At 44.1% G+C, this 17,612-nt stretch overlaps 1 protein-coding gene across 2 annotated transcripts; it reads right to left on the minus strand.

The window, feature by feature from the left end:
* Positions 1-416: 416 nt before the first annotated feature.
* Positions 417-17,610, minus strand: znf821 (zinc finger protein 821). Of its 2 annotated transcripts, none has more exons than XM_062385672.1 (6): positions 17,498-17,610; positions 8,291-8,422; positions 8,033-8,151; positions 6,721-6,819; positions 4,835-5,001; positions 417-4,079 (listed from the first exon to the last, which is right to left on the minus strand). In XM_062385672.1, the coding sequence occupies exons 1-6, from the start codon at positions 17,499-17,501 to the stop codon at positions 3,116-3,118; spliced, it is 1,485 nt and encodes a 494-aa protein (XP_062241656.1). In that variant the 5' UTR covers positions 17,502-17,610; the 3' UTR covers positions 417-3,115. The 2 variants fall into 2 exon arrangements, with proteins under 2 accessions (XP_062241656.1, XP_062241648.1); XM_062385664.1 differs by lacking the exon at positions 17,498-17,610 and adding an exon at positions 14,412-14,686.
* Between the last annotated feature and the right edge of the window lie 2 nt (positions 17,611-17,612).

Consider the following 17,612-nt stretch of genomic DNA (forward strand, 5'->3'; position numbering starts at 1 on the left):
TTAATTGGAAAAAATGTACATGCACATTTTTTCATATAAAAAAACTATAATTGCTGTATGATAGTTACTACTGAATGTGTAGTAAAATAGAGCCAAGACTTAATTCTTCATATTGAGTTTAAAATAAATTCTCTAAGTAGAATAAAATGGTATACATTCAAATTCAATACTGACTTAAATTCACTATCACATTTAGTTGCTTATCCATAACAATTACATGGCTGTTATGGGCCTGTTTCTGTTTTGATTTTAAAGAATTAATAAGAACTGGAATACAAAATTGAAACTCCATCCATACTTGCAGTTTTGAGAGAAGACCAGCCAGCGTTTGAGAATTGTTTGTGTGACAGTGAGCCAATAAAACCCCGGTTTGTGTGAAACAAAGGGCACAGAGGAGGAAAACTACACTGGACACCTTCATTGTAGTAAAGATGTTTATTTCCACATTCTTCATGTTTCATCGTGGTCTGTACATCTGTTAATCCAGTAACAGAGGATGGCGCCCCCAGAGGCCCATCCAGTCAGAATGCATTGATATCACGGCGAGCGTGAATGTTCTCATTTGCAGTTTAGCTCATTCATTTGGCCTTGTTCAGCGAGATTTGTTCTGTAAACATGGACATCGAGAGAAAATCCTGATAGAATTACTATAGAAAGGCCGACGTCATCGACAACATCGTTCTTTTGACTTAACTGTAAAAAACAGGCAGGCATAAACTAACAGTAGAACACAAGCTCATATCGAACCATTCTAGGACAAGTGCAGTTTCACGACATGCAGTGCTTATTTAATCCACACGGAGCGTACTGCTTGTAAAAAAGACCAGCGTCTCTCCCGGGTTCCTCCTACTTTCCTTAGCGGGAGTATTTTTCGGATGCTGACGTTTCCTGTCCCGTTATTCTGCTGCTGGGGGGGGGACCAAAGGGATCACAGCAGTTTCCGAGAGCGACCTCGGAGAGAATACCCAGAATTCAGTCTGAGAGAAGAGACAAGTGACACCTGTCGAGAACACTGATCTCCCCTCGGTGTGTCATGAGCAGGATGGCAGTGAGACCCTGTTGCTTTCGTGTGCTGAGCCGCAGAGAGGGGACACATCTCAGGAGGCAGACTGTCTCCGGAGCCCGTCTCCGTCTCATCGTGTGATCGACCTCTAAATGATTCTTATGGACCAGGGTGTTGCATCGAGGCTCTGAACCCTCTCACTGAGTTAAATTGCCTGAGAAGCTAAACTCTTTAACATTGAAGTCTGTTTGAATTAAAGTCGCATTCTGCATAGTTTCAGGGGAAAAGTGACTTAATTTCCCTTAATCTGTTGCATAGAGGCTTGATGCACTCCTAGAAGAGTCTCTGAGGATGAGACGCAAGAAAAAAAAATCCCAATTTGTTTTCATCGTCACTCGTTATGTTTTCTGCAACAAGCCGCCAGGTCGAGGGACTCTGGTCTAGGAGTGACTCAAACAGGACCAGCACTCGTCCCCCCGTCTCTGATAGTTGTAGAAGAGTGTTTCAGCCACGCTCATCTCCGACGCTATGACCATTTGCATCTGGTGAGGTGAAGTCAAAACAAGCTGGAGGTAACTTTACAGGCAGGATATTAAAACACGGGATCATCCAAACATGGCCTCTAATTCAACACATTCATGGAAATGATTTGATACCACTTGACGGAAAACAAAGCAACCCAAATATTTCCACGAGAAAAATATATTCACATCATATTGCATAAATATGTGCTGGAATGAGGTTAATGAACACCGATGAATAAAATCTCTCCCAGAACGGACTTGGATTTAGCCTCAGTGCTCGGTAGCAGATGGGGAAATACAAAATTAAAATCGGAACACGAGGTTAAAATAATTCCCGCCTGTCGTGATTCAACAGATGTGTTTCTGAGGAAAGGACAGAGGAAATATAACGAAAGTGGTCCTGTTTCATATCGTCATTGATCCGTCATCAGGGAAACAAAAAATGCATCTTTTATGGGCAGAGTTCAAGTAATGGGTAACGTGTTCCGGTGCTGCTCCACTTGAACAGAACATTTAAGCACAACACTCCTAAATGTGAGTGATGAGCCCCAAATACACAAGAGGTAACTAATGTATTGTACAGTACAAGAACAGCAGCGGTTTGTGAGAGCCAGAGAAATCCTCTGTAACACAAAGTCAAAATTATTCATGACACTGGCGAAAGGTTTAACAGCGTAAAGAAAAAACAAATATTGGCAAAGAGAATGTAAAGAAGCAAATGTACAACTCAGGAGATGGGGGGGGGGGATGTTGCTCGACACGGGGCGAGTTCAATAGGACAAAACATTCAGAGTGTGTCTGTTAAACATTACCATCAACCCTAAGAAGTTTGTGTAGTACCGGTGTGTTTCTGTACATCAGTCGCTCGTCCCTGTGAATGTTTGTGTCCTATTAAAGTGCCTGAGTGATCCATGCAAACACAAACTGTGGGGAAACAACCCGTCCTCTGTCGTAGTGAACAGTACGTGTAGAGCTTTGGAAGCTTGGGAGTGGGAGCGCGGTGAGCCACGGGACCACGGCCCCGGCTGAGGTAGTCGTTTTTTTACTGAAGGTGAACTTCCCAGGGACCCTCGGTGGCAGCTTGAAGAGAGAGGTGTAGCTACCGGTAAACCCGAGTCACTGGGCTGGCGGGAGTGGACCAGAGAGGAGGGCGCTGGGGCTACAGAGTCCCCGGTTCCCTTTTACTGAAGGTCCATGTGCAAAAGACTTTTTTTAGAAATTTCCCCTCAAAGGAAGTACAACTGCTCCTTCTAGAATGAACTGTGTTAAATCTGAGAGTCCACAGAAAAAAGATAAATCTCTTTACAACATGCTTTTATGTCATCATCCATCCATTATGAAACATTCTCAACCCTGTTTCCAAGGTTTCCTCCGCTGTAATAAATTAGAAACTGATGTCGTTTTTTTTTAACTGTATTCACCACACAGTTTGTGAATCTGTTAGACACAGAAGACGCTGGGAGTAAACCAGCGAGGAATGGTGGTTTTTTGCTGTGACCACGACAGCGTGTTGGTGGAGGGCAGAGGTTAGTGATGCTGCTCAGAAGCCAGTTTGTCATAAAACCCTTCCCCCAGAGGCCTGGTGCGATCAGGGCAGCTTCATGAACAGGCCGTTATCCATGGAAGGGACCGGCATGGGGCAGGGGAACTGAAAGAGACTCATGTCAGCTGTGAGCGCGGCCATGGCGGCGGGATCGTGCTCTATCTGGGTCCTCAGGGCAGGGTCGATCTTCTCCAGTCGCCGCTTGATCCTCTTGGCCTCCCTCTCGCGGATCAGCCTCGTCTGCCTCTTGTCCGGCGTCTCGTTGGCCCTCTTCAGACGCATGGCCTCCCTGTCCCTCTGCAGCCGGCGCGACCGCTGCTCCTCACTCTCCTGCATCCGCTGCATGCGCTTGGCCTCGCGGTCCCGCAGCCTCCTCAGCTCCTTCTCCTCGTCCGTCTCACACGCCCGCTTGTTCTTCTTCGCCGTGCGCTCGCGCTCCAGACGGTGCATGCGAGCCTCCACGGGCTCGTTCTTCCTCCGCAGAGCCCATTTCCGCATCGGCGACTGGGCCTCCAGCAGCTGCTGATAGGCAACGCAGCTGTTGCACACCAGCAGCACCCCTGCAGGATACACCGGCATGGGGCTCATTATGTCGGGGATGGGAGGAAGGCCTGAGGAAGAGGAGTTAAGCGCATCGGGGATAGATGCGAGTGACGGCCCTTCAGAGAGGAGACTGTCGGGCAGCGAGGGGAAGGCAGGTCCTTGGTCGGAGCCCGAGCACGACCCAGAACCCAGGCCGTGACATGACCTGGGGCCTTGACACTGGCTCGAGATGTGGCCTTGTCCCTGGCAGGTGCTATGGGCTTGACATAAGTTGGGGTTTGGGTCAGGTGCTTGACACGGGCGCGGACCCTGACATGAACTCGGGCTGGGGCCTGGTCCATGGCAGGAGCGAGGGCCGGAGCCTGGGCTGTCCATGGGGCTGCTGGAGAGGGACGGGGACATGGAGCAGTCCCTTCCACCACTGACATCCATCCTGTTTGTTTCGAGGACGTCTTTAAGCTTCTCCCTGTGACAGGACACAGCATTAATCAGCTTGGTCAAAGAAAAAGAGCAACCTGGAGTCGTTCTTAGAAGCATTAGATCCTCGACTCAAGGGTTCGGCTCAAGGATCTTTTTTAAACTGAACTAAATTGAACTGCTAAAAAGTCAGTGTTATTATGGGTTTAGTCTTAAATTCCTTTTTAAGTCTCAAGCCACCAGTCGATTTGGGAACAGTCACCTCCTACATTCTATATCTTACAAATCACAATCATTGTATCGTTTGAAATATTTAAACATTTAGTTTCCTGCCTTGCATTCTTGTTAGTCACATACTTAGTTTGCTGGTTAAGTCTTTATCTATGACTGACATGACGTTAAACCATTTTATTCTAATGGGACTCATTTCATCTGACTCAGTTCCTGAAATAATTGTTTCAGAGATAAACACACACTGAGTCTCGTGAAGAAGAGTTGAGTCCACTGGTAATGGCCTGAGAGCTGACAGATATTCATAGTGTATTACAGCCATAACAATGACAAACTCAGCCATTCCACATTTAACTCACATGTAGTTAAATATGAGTTAAAGTTACAAGTTAAAATACGATCCCTAACAAAACAGAGTATTTCAAATTATTCATATTGATTTATTATTTACCTGAAAATAATGGAAGCAGCCGACTTAACATTTTTAACCCAACTGGTTAATTATTGATAACAGGCGATTATTTGCAGAAAACACAGAAACTTCCGGGGCGTAAGGAAAAGTCGGAGCCGAACCTGTTAAAGTTGTTGATGTCTGTGAAGTGTGCGCCGCAGACAGCGCAGTTGGAGAGGCGGTCCTCGGAATGGATGAGAAGATGGCGTCCGAGGGAGCCAGGCGAACTCAGGGCCCGCCCACACACCGGGCACACGTAGCTCTTGGTGTTGCTCATCATGGCCGTGTGCTGTGAGACAAGGCAAAACAAGAGAGGGGAAAAAAGAAAGACACGTTTAAATTACACCACAAAAAACTGTCAGTTCTCCAAAAAGAAACAGAAACCAATCGTAATCCAAAATCATTCTATATATACCGTTGTTTAATCAACTACTTTTCAGCTTCTTTGCATGACCAACCATGATGGAGAAGATAACAATGGAAATAAGGCTGTGAAATACTGAGTGGTAACCTGTTTTTAAATATAGATGATCAATGATTGAAAAAAACATATATATTCTAATATACTGTACTGTAGAGGTCTTAGGCAAACTAGGTTTTCATCAAAAGAGAACTCAAGCATCTGATGAACATTACATCTTTTGTCTTGACTGCCAAATGAAATAAAAATGCCATTCTATATGTATAGGAGAAATGTTGAACACAAAATTGAAGGCCGAACCCTGTTTTTGTGTATAAAATTCAAATGACAGGTAATTTACCATAATTCAAATAACATTCAAATACATACCAAGAACTGGTCTTAATTATTTTATCTCTAATAAATTACCACGGTCACAGTTACAGCACAAACTGCCTGAAATTGCAAAATAGAAAAAAACGAGGCTGCGAGTTCTGCAAGTGCTGAGATTATAGAGAAGAAACCTAGTTAGTGTTGATAAGGGACGATGACTGGAAACAGAGAGAAAATAAGAGCTTGGAAGAAGAGATCAATTTGCAACTGCAGCATTTTAAAAGAAAGAATTTTTAAAAGTTTAAAATATATAACCTTAAAACAGTGTTAATTTTGGCAGCTATTTTGGATTTAGCCTTAGTCTTAGATGAAAATGCATATTAGTTTTAGTCACATTTAGTCATTTTGATCCTTCTTAGTTTTAGTCTAGTTTTAGTCACATTTAATAGCCACATTAAACTATTTTTCTATAAAAACATACAGCTGCAGCCTAATAGCTTAAAAATATATATTTAATTTGAAATGTGAAAACAAAGAGGGAGAGCAGGTCAGACTGGAGGCGAACACAGATACTGCAGCTCAGTAGAAACCACCTGCAGCTTCTGCTCTGATCAAGAAGCTGCTGCGCTGATCTCTGATCAGCTGAGACCAGAGAAAATCTGTGTTTTCACTGTTTCCATAGTTAAGAAGCAGTCAGTCAGTGACTGACAGCTTCACGTGAACGAGTTCTGATCTCACTGTGTCTCTCTGAGCGAGGACACACACAGACACACAGACTCACTCGCCCGCTCCTGATACTTCATGACGGCCTGATACGATGATGTTTTAAAAATTATTGTGACTTAGTCAACCACCAACAATTTTGGCTTGTCTCGTCAGCGGAAGTTAAAATAGATTTAGTCATAGTTTTTATTTTCAAAAATTTGTTTTCGTTACGTTAATTAACACTGCCTTAAAAAGATTTAGCACTTATTGTGATTTGGTTTAATACGTTTTATTAACTCGTAAACCATCTCACTCTGGTTTACTGTGATGAAAGTAATTCATTGTTTTCTCTTTAATTAAGCCCTTACACTGCAAACTGCAAGGCTGCTATACAGTTGAACATGACATAAGAAGCACTAGATTAGATCCTACAAGTCAACGCCTAAACCGGCCCTGCACTGAAGTACTGAGGCCGACAGCTACTTGAGGGGCTTTTAAACGTGCTGCCTTGTTAGAAACAAACTGCAGTTCTGTACTAGATCAGGACAGATGAGACGAGGTTGTCCTCACCTGGTAGACATGGGAGATGAGTTTCTCAGGGCTGCTGAAATCCAGCGGGCAGAGAGGACAGACAAAGGTGCTGATGTGCTCGGTCCCGTCCTCACTCTCCTGTAGAAAACAGAACACCATTAAAAACACACACTTCAGGAGAAAATCCAATAATGTAGGCGAGTGTTTCTGCAACATCACCTTCACTCCAAAGCAATGTTATCAAATCCATGTTTATATATCAATTCACAACCATTTCTGAAAGGTAAAGGTTGATCCATTATAGAATCGTTTTTCACTCATTTGTAGGAGATGGGAGTTTGCATCGTGTGATTTGAGACGGACCTTTCTCTCACTATTCGCCTCACTTCTTTCCAGCTGAAGCGTTTCTGCAGGTCTTGCATGGCGATGTGTTGAGTGGATGAATGAGCTACATCCTCACAAGCCCCAGTGACTCACTACGAGTGTCACGATGATGCGGTTTGCTGTCACATCTGTGACTCACGCACGAGACGAAATATAGACGATTTTTCAAACAGAAGGTCTGAGCAGAAAACACATACACCTCACCCAGGTGTTGTTCTGGTGGACAACACCTGGCTGTTGTCCACCAGTTTACAAAAATGGTCAAAAGCACTTCCGAATGGGTGTTGAAGATGTGTGGCTCTGCTCACTGTAGTTGAAATCCAGTTAGTATAGGAAGGTTTTAGCAGATGAGAAGGAAATGTCACATGACCGATAACAATACCCTCTGTTGGAGTTGAACTCACAGTTCAACAAATGATCTGCTACTCTTCTCACATGTGCAACACATGAGATAAGAAACCCGAGGTAAGGGGATCTGTAACTAAGATTAAAACCTGTTAAAGCTGCAGCAAATACGACAGTGGCACAAAGGAGTACAATAAGATCACAGTAGAAAGTGTAGGGGGGGGGGGCAATGGCAAAGGGTTCAGGCACATAAGCCTCGAGCAGTAAAGGTTCATCTACTTGACCTTTACATACTAAACGAGTCGGTTTCAAACGATGCGTCTGCCCACGTACTTCCACTGTGCCAAAGTCAAGACTACCTGACAGTAACGGACGTGCACAAGTATGGATGGAATTTAAACAGAGTGCGGACAGAAGGCTCTTATCTAACGTAGAGCATAATAAAGCCTCAAGTTCCCACCTCGACTTGGGGCTTTTTTCTGAATGTCATTCCCCTTCTCTCCCCCCCGCTTCCTCTGTTTCACTTTCGAGGCCAAAAAGGCCAATTTATAAATAATACATATGAAAATAAAACACACCAAGATTACTGTGTATGTCATTATCATTATACCAGCCCGCTCACCTCTTTGACTCCCGCTCCCTGGAGGCGGCACGGTGTTCTGTTGGTGGACATGTGGTCGTCGGCGGAGCAGTTGGAGGACGAGTCTTCCCCGTGGTTGTCGAGGTCACTGTCGCTGTCTTCTACGGAGGCAAACACATCCCTATCAATACAGACGGACAACAGAACACAGAGCAGGGCTTACTCTCACTAACACCCCTCAGTCCGAGGATGTTTCCTACAGAGTTCCGGCCAGTCCGGCCCCGTCCCTCCATCCTGTACCTGTGATGCTATCCTGCCCTTGGACCTCCCGGGAGTTGTTGCTGCAGCATTCACTGTCTTCGGGGAATTCGTCCCTGCCGTCCATGTTAATAGTGTGCTGTATTCCTGTGATGCCTGAAGTGTGGAATGGCCCTGGAGAAAGAAAGACAATAGATAGCGTAAGTGGACTATTCTGACGGGGGAAGAAAAGTGATGCCAGTCAGGTAACCCCCGGTAGGACAGGTGACTAGGGTCGGAGGCTTGTGAATACTCGACCTACATGAAAATATATAAAAAATCTCAGCCTGCATATAACGGTTAGTTTGAAATACAATACAGACTCTGGATGAGGAGGTGGAGCGGGTCAGAAAGGCAGTGGGTCGCTCCACGGCTCATCAAGTACACATGCAAAGTGTCCTTGGGCCACAGTGTCTGAATGCTCTGTGATAGAAAGAGTGCTGTGTGTGGAGGCGCTGTATGAATGTGTGTGTGAACGGGTGAATGACTTGAACTGTAAAACGCTTTTAGTGATCAGTAAGACTAGAAGAGCACCACACAAAGTATAACTGTTGCCATTATATGTATATAGAAAAGATGCATTTACCAAATACCATCCACACATATTTTTTTAGCAATCCTGCTTATAGTATGCATATGCACCCATTCATAATTTGGGTGTGTTAAGTATATTGTTTGAAGTGTTAATATCATTTCTGCATCAGTGTGATGTGTAGTTTGCTGGATTAGCAAAACAAGTCATTACCATCTGGATTATCCATGAAAAAGTCCTTAAATGATTATATACTAAATGTATTCTATCCCCATACAGTAAACAGTGATATCTACTAATATGATTAATAGGAAGTTACATATACCTTTAGTAACAGAGGATTATTATTTAAAAAAAAACGAATTCAAATGAATCTGCTGAAGTAGTTTGACGGAGAAACCCTTTGGCATCATTGTTTGAGAAAAGGCTTAGGATCGATGGTTGATGTACGACAATGAAGGAATACAATTCCAAGAACTGGATTGACAGATTGAAACTGCTAATAATAACTAGTTCTTATGTTTGCAGTTGCATGAAAAGCTGTTGAACACATGAATGAAAAGCAACACCACTCCATGAAGTTGCACAACACAGGAGTCTGCCTCTGTCTATGGAAACACGCTGTAATTTCCTGAACACAGTGAAGCACAGACACACGCTGGTATGAGCAACTGGTTTCATACATAATCTGCTTTTCAAACGATAGAGCTAATAATCTCGTATCACTATATCAAGTAAAAAAAGTATAAATAATAAAAGACGAGAAGCCATATTTCCAGACATGCATTTCTTCCAGCGTGAGTGCCTTATCTCCATAGAAACAGCATCTACTGTTGCTCATAAGGCTCTTTAACGTTTTTAAGACGCACCATGTATCCAGGCCTCTCGGAACATTTCCCAATCTGGTTAGTCACAAAAACACATAATAGCAACAAAAACCTCTGGGGGAAAAAAAAGTACTCTATTTATACAATTTCACATTAATCTCAAGACTTTTGGGATTCAACCGATATGTGCTCCAGGAAACTGTCTTCACGGATTCTGCTGCTTCCATGTGAACCCTCCGACACTGCAGCATAATGAGAGCGCATCCAGCGAGGCGAGCTCCCTGACATACGTGCACACACTTCATTTGCATCCCAACCCCCATTTTTTCACACGCATATACACTCGCAGATACATGCTAGCGCTGTTCGACAGCCATGCTGCAGTCCCATGGGGGGGGGGGGGGGGGGGAGCAGCCTGCACTGTTTTCCTCCAGCTAACTGCCTAGCTACTCAGTTTGTTTCTCTCTCTCTCTCTCGCTCAGTACCACCCACACAATGAACAGCCTGGCTCGCCCTCTGTCCTCCCTGCTTGTACAGAGCTCTGACTACTTCCATATCTATAGCATCGGCTCACAGAGGGAGGATGAAGCTTCATACCATGGCAGCCCATATGTGGCTCATTTAAGTCTTTGTGACGCCACCCTCTGTTTCACAGTCGCGCTGGCCGCTGCGGGATGGAGACAAAATACCTCCACCTTTTGTCATTATTACACTTGACCCTGAGAACAAGTAATAAACTGCCTCGGTGGAGACGGATGCAGTGGAAGCTCCTCCGGCATCCGCACGCGAGAGCCGCCCACCTCAGAAAGCTTAAATGAACCATATCTTGAGGTCCATCGTTCGTCCCTGGTGAGCTCTGTTACCACACAGATCAGAGACAGGAGAGAGATCCTGACTTCAGTTACCTGAGTCCGACAGTAAGTAATTACAGCCCCCATGACAATCCAGAGCTACTTCTCTGGCTCTTTCTGTGTGTGTGAGGTATAATATTGAAGTTTGTCAATCTGCTCCCGGGCTACTGGTGAGAAGTTGGTGTGTGAACCCAGTTTAGCACTTTTCCCATAGATGCACACGCATCCCATTGCATCCCATTAGCGTTGGCAGAGTGGGTCAGAACTATCAAAACTATACTACAACAAGCTGGCTGCATGGACGGCACGTAGCCAAAGATTGATGTGTGAGAGATACCCATCCCCCCGCTGCTAGAGCTCTGTCTGTACATCTGTCTCTCCTAGAACAACCCCCCCCCACCCGGTCTGTGCCACTGTGATGTTATCTCTGAGTCTGTGTGTCTGTAGGCAGGAGGTGACGCAGTGTCTGACTGAATCCAGACAAAGAGACAAACTCATCAGCCAACAGACACATTGAAGAGGGAGCGAAGAGGAGGAGGAGGTGGAGGAAGAGAAGGGTGGGGAGGGTGGGGAGGGCGCAAAACAAAACAGACAAAAGATAGAATGCCAAAACTCGACTCAAACACCGAGCAATGGGGGTCCTGATGAATTCAAAGCCCCCTTTCCCTCGCCTTGTCAGCCACAGTCCCGTCCAAAACACACACAACACTAACTAAGTCTGCAGGCAATGCTGCCCCCCCCCCCCCCGTCTTGAGCAGACACACACATCGAGCACAGCAAGAGTGGGGGGGCCCAGAAGTGATCAATTCTCACTATGACACAGCTCACCTGACATCATAGAAAGGAAGATGAGGTGATAAACCAAATTTTCCAGAAGAAAGTTTGACACCATGACCTTAAAACCTGTACAAACTCAATTGGCAACAAGACCGAGACAAGTGTGAGCATGCAGGGGAGATCATCTTCTTTTAGTTCAAATGCAGTTTTTCCGGATGTAAACTTGGAAACTGTTAAACAAACTGATTTGTATTTATTTGTTAACCCAATGGAAGCACCACCTCCAAGTCCTCATCAACTTCTATATGATGCTGTGTTTCCTGGTGTGGCTGTAAATCAAAGTCAAGGAGGAAAACAAATGGCAAGACAGACAGCACGGTTGTATTATTGTCTGGAATGCTCAGTGTGTGTGTGTGTGTGTGTGTGTGTGTGTGTGTGTGTGTGTGTGTGTGTGTGTGTGTGTGTGTGTGTGTGTGTGTGTGTGTGTGTGTGTGCTTTTTTTGTCTGTCGGCCTGCCTGCCTGTCAGACTGTCTCCCTGCCTGTCTGGTCTGTCAGTCTGTCTGTCTGGTTTTGACCCTCTCTTCTGGGGGGGGCAGCTCATACCTCGAATGAAAAGATAAAGTGAAAGAATCGAGCTAAAGCAGACAAGAGTATCAATGTACGAAAACTCATTGTGTGAACTCACACTCTGGTGACACAGTGTGTGTGTGTGTGTGTGTGTGTGTGTGTGTGTGTGTGTGTGGGGGGGGGGTACCGCTTGTCAGTCCAAATGTTGTTATGCCGTTTATCGCAGCGTGAGGTGCACTCACGATACCAGCCAGCACTACATTACACGATCCCCTCTTGTGGGTGTTCAGCTCCCACTCCCGACTCGAGGAGACGTGTTCGAGAGCAGAAAATGAGCTCATTAGCTCTCAGGGATTACTGCAGCCACAAGTGCAACATGTATTTCAACGGCAGTTTAAACAAACTATGTTTAGAAAGGAGGGCGGCAGCGTACACACCTCCAGTAGATTACAGAGGGAAATCCCCTCCTGAGGTCTGAGACGTGTTGAGGTCAGCAGGCCGTCCACCAACAAGGGGATTCAGGGGGCAGAGGGCCAGGGGGCAAAGCCACAATGGGAGGGGGGGCAGGACAGGACGCGACGGGATGACACCAACAATAGATCTACATCAGGGCTCCCCCTAGAATTCCTGCTGTTTCAATCCAATGTATTCTCCTCCTCTTGAGGAATCAAGGTTATTCAGTGAGACTGCAACCTCAAATAAGGCTCATCTCCGTTATTGATGATTCTGTTGATCAAATAACCGATGAATCACCGGGACAATAAATGTCCGGGCAGGGAAATTTGATTTCCCAAAGGCTCAGATGACATATTCAAAACAGTTTGTTCTATCGGACCAAACAGACAAAACTTTTACAAATCCGAAATGCACTCAGGGACACGCTTCCCACGCACTGTGTCTTTTTCATAGTTTCCCACATTATTACTATAAAGACAATTTCACATGTACATGTGTGTATATGAGCATTCTGTGTCGTAGCCAAAATGCATTAGGACAAAACTCCTGATCCCATGTTGAGACCTCGACCTTTAACTGATTTGAGAAAACAAAAATCAATAGTGCCGGTCCAGACCCTGCACCCAACCAACTTCACAAATTGAATCCAAATTGGATTATAACTGCCCAAGTCATGGCTGTGACAGACAAGCAGATACACACCACCAATTACAATACACCCGACTGTTACTACCATATCTACATTACTAATCTCATTAAACCAAAGAAGCTGAATGATGTTTGGTGTCTTCGCGTGGAGATTTCCAGGTGATTTCAACTCCATTTGCTGTCAATTGACAAATTCTTGAATTGGGTAATTGCTTTAGTTGGAACCTAGAAATGAATTCAGAAAGATGTGGAGCCCGCGCTGCATGCAGTCTTAAATATTCAGTTTGTTCTACATTGTTAAAATGCTTAAGCACAGATGGACTTTACTGATTGACAAATAAATTGAAATTGTAACTGCATTAACCACCACTTCAACTTTGACCACATGTTGTGACCTTGACCTTTGATGGATTTGGTAAGAAAAAAAGAAAAAAAAAATCGATAGCACAGGTCCTGACCCTGCCTGCGATCAATTTGCCAAATTTAATCCAAATTAGATTAAAACTGCCTGAGTTATCACTGTGACTGCCCCGATTACAATACACCCGCCTGCTGCAGCCCAACATCGGTGCAAACATACATGAATGGTGTGAGTGCAGCAACAAACACTGAAGGTACTTCACTGCACAGAGGAAGAAAGGGAGAAGTAGCAGCACTGTTGATTTTCAGAGAAACCATCATGTAAAATTAAATAAAGGAATGGCACACATTTAGAACATTTAGCTGCTGCTGTAAAGGGCAGATCCACACTGGGACAAAGTGGACATGCCAGTCCGCTCTGATCACGGTTTACTATCAAGCGGAGTTATGGTGCGAATCAAAACCGTGTCTAATTTAAAACCTGGGACATGTTGTGACTGAGATATGCTGCAGAGATGGAACTTTAAACAAAACCCAGAGATCAGATACAGGGTCCGCCACAGAATGACTGGAGGGAGTAAAAGGAAAGTAAAAGGTATTATAAACTCTGGTCCCAGCGCAGCACTCCAGAGTTTACACAGATAATCAATTTGAAATGAGAGATTGTGTTGGAAAAACCATGTTTGAAAATACTACGGACACCAACAAGCATTTCTGAGTCTGATTAAGCAGCAAAAACTGCTTTACAAATTGTTTTCTTGATGCACATTTCACACTGAATCAGGTTTAACTTGAGTTGCAGTTCAATCCTTCCCCTTATTTCCATTCATCTGTAAATTTGTCCATTTAAATCCTCGAGAGGGGGAAAAATGAATAATATAAAATCAAATTAATAATGACTCAGCCAATAAAAGGTGAGTTCCTGCGTTTCCCTTCCAAACATGAGAAACCTGCAGAGTCTCCAGATCTCAGCTGCAGCCGGGACACACCATGAGAATGTGATGCTATGTGAGGAGGTTCGAACGCATCAGTGCCGGGGACGCTGGGTGTAAACTCCGCCCCCCCCCCCCCTACCCGTCAGCGAGCTGGAACCCGGGATACCTACAGTCAACTCTGAAGGGGTTGGTCTGTTTTCTCCTGGACATATTATAGAACCGCGGATCAGCCACACGCGCGGATCTCCTCCTGCCCGTCCGGCTCCGTCCAGGTGTCTCCGCAGCGAGGGCACGACCGAGGAACCGAAGATCGACACAAGCACAGAAAAAACGTTCCGCCGCTCGTTCTAATGAGTTAAAAAAATAAACACCGGAGACACCGAGGCGTCACATTCTCCCAGCCGGGAATCACACCCCGTCTCCGGTCGAGCAGGGGCGGGGAGTGGGAGGGGGTTCACACGATGTCCGAGCCGAGCCGAGCCGCTCCGATCCTCCGCCGCCAGCACCCGCGCGCTCACTGCAGAGATGCACGAGCTCAGCTGATCTCCAGCGTAAACCCGCCGAACAGGATTATGGGATATGCAGGGGATGTTAAAGATACTGTGCTGCGGCGTTCACGGCGTGTGGGAGATAAGGCGACGATGGAGTGAAACTATGCAACAATATAAACAACATTATACCTTTTTTTATACTGGTGAATTTTGTTATAGTCTTCCTGATTCGATCAGTCATCCTTTGCTATATTTTTGCTATACTGCTTTCTCCACCAAGACTGAAATGTCTGTAGTAAAACTTCTATATTGTGTACATATATCCATATTTTCAATACTTTCATGCCTATTTTATTTACTTCTTTTATTCTATTATATACTTTCATTGTCCTCTTCTTTACAATCTGCTGCTATTTCAATACAAAATATGTTTTAATCTTATAATATATATATATATATAATAACATATAATGTATATTTCGATACTATAATTCATTTGTAATATATATTAATATACTACATACATACAAAAATGTAATTGAATATTTTTTATATTTTATTCAAATCAAAGATCTCTGCTGAAGACGGCAAAATAATCATCAAACTTTTTGGGGAATAAAACATTTTTCCTTAGTTATTAATATAATAAAACCCATAAACGATATTTTCTCTAGAAATTATATGTTTTTATATTTGTAGTAGCAGCAGTAATAGTAGATGTAGGCAATCAATGAGCATATTTTTACCACTATTTAATGATTAAGCACTTTTGATTGGTGAGTGATGCATTTAAGTTTGTGTTGGTTGTCAGTCACTAAACAGACATAAAACACAACAAGAAGCTGTTTCCTACTATAATTTCTGAATACACGTCATTATATTGCCTTTGTAGATGACTTATGTTGCACAAACTGTTCAGTCCAAACACATATCTCCCTGATGTTCAGCATCTATCAACCTGTCTGGATTAGAAATTATATTAAAACTTCACTGTTGACCTTTGAGGCTCTGCGTGATATGGCATATGGAGCTACCGGGCTGAGCTTCTGAGTCACTTCTCCCCAGAACTAAAAGTAGCTCTAAATCCTCTGATCAGGCTCTGTTAGATATTCCCTGGTGAAGGCTGAAGAACCGCTCACCAGAAGATCAAGACACTGAAGTAGATATCAGAGGCAAAGAGGTCCCATTAAACCAAACTCATCAGCATTGCTGCTTACCACTTATTACTTTGTGACTTGTGAACAGACCCTTTGTATTTAAGTCTACGCTCTCAAGCTTTGAATTTTACACGGTAACGTTGCCAGGGTAACATAGTATTGTATGCATGTGTGATACAGGCCACTGATTGAATGAGCAGGAATGCTGATTGTTTACCCAGATGAAAAGACGATGGGCGGGCCAGTCAAAAATATGAAAAGGTGACCTGATGGGTGTGGGCTTGAACAAGCACTGGAAACCATTAATGATGATTCATGCACACCAATCTTAAAAGAAGGAGTCGTGAAAGAGCGCTGCATGATTCATAAAAAGTATTGAGGCTACACAAAGTATTTCCAATAAGAAAGGCCACATTATCTCTTCACAAACAGAAACCCTGTTTATTTTTTTACCATTTAACACAGAACTCGTCTCTGACAGGTTTATGATAATTTTACGACGGTCAGGCCCGAGCACATGAATGAATGAAAGAACAGTTTCAACTATCAGGCTCCTAAACTCAAAGTCAACTCATGACTAACAACCCTCTGCACATCCGCTTTACTTAGAAAAATGGGAAACAACTGATACACACGCTGCAATAACTAGTCACACACACTCCATACAGTTGAAATTGTTCCTTCCTTTGCAACGATTGTCACACTGCTCCTTTAAATGTATAGAGCTTTTTTGTTTTGTGATATATTTGATTTCTGCTCTGTTGACCCTGTGCTAACCTACATATGACAAATAAAACTTGAAACTCGAAATCCTCACATCCCACAACAGTCACTGTATCTAATCCTCCGCACAAAGGAGTAAATTAGATACCTTTTAAAAGCCTTTGAACATTTGGAATTTTTTACATTCAATGACACCAAATTGTTTTTTTGTTATGTCACTTTTCATTTGTTGTTATTGTGACGTTTGTTACAGCTAAGTGGAATGGTATGTTACTTCCACCAGACTTCAACCCAACTTTATTTCGACCTTAATCTCAATCTTATATCAATGGAGATTCTAAAAGCTACTTACACATAAAACAAAACCTGATGCAGTCCAGTATCTGTATAGTTAACAGAGTTAATACCTTTAAACCCAACCTACAGCATCAGTGGCTCTTCAACAGCGCGGTATGAACACTAGAGGGCGCTACACACCACTGGACGGATAATGTCACAACATCACACGCAGTCGTCATCACTGGCTGCCACGAGTAAACGGACCGCAGCACAACCTCGACAGGGCTGGAAACGTGTTCCTCCGCGAGATGGAGAGAAAATACGGCATCGCAACAAACAAAACAAACACACAATCTCTTCGTGTCATTCTATTTAAATGAGACAAGTGGCACGTGACACACATCAACGCGCAAACCGATAAACACACTGATAACTAATGCAATCAACGAGATGACGTTAGCGAGCTGGCTAACGTTATCAAGCCCGTTAGCCCTTTATTGTGGAGGAGACGCTCACTAGCAAGATGGCAATACTAGCAAATGAATAGCAAATGGCGATCGACTAGCTACAGCTCTGACAGACAAGAAGACGCGGATCGGTCATTACCCATGGTGTCCAGTGAACACGGGCATATCAGGTGCGATCCCGGGCACGGCTGCGGTTAGTGTGCGGTCAGCGTGAGGAGGTCGAGCCCGGTGCGACGGCCAGTCCGCGCCTCTTT

Source organism: Platichthys flesus, chromosome 1 (genome assembly GCF_949316205.1).
Source record: "Platichthys flesus chromosome 1, fPlaFle2.1, whole genome shotgun sequence".
Classification (NCBI taxonomy): Eukaryota; Metazoa; Chordata; class Actinopteri; order Pleuronectiformes; family Pleuronectidae; genus Platichthys; species Platichthys flesus.

Coding starts and splice junctions, on each gene's coding strand:
- znf821 (XM_062385664.1), bottom strand. CDS start 14,451: ATGTCCAGGAGAAAACAGACCAACCCCTTCAGAGTTGACT. Junction 8,152..8,290: donor AGGGCAGGATAGCATCACAG/GTACAGGATGGA, acceptor TTGCCTCCGTAG/AAGACAGCGACAGTGACCTC. Junction 4,080..4,834: donor GACATCAACAACTTTAACAG/GTTCGGCTCCGA, acceptor GTCCTGTCACAG/GGAGAAGCTTAAAGACGTCC.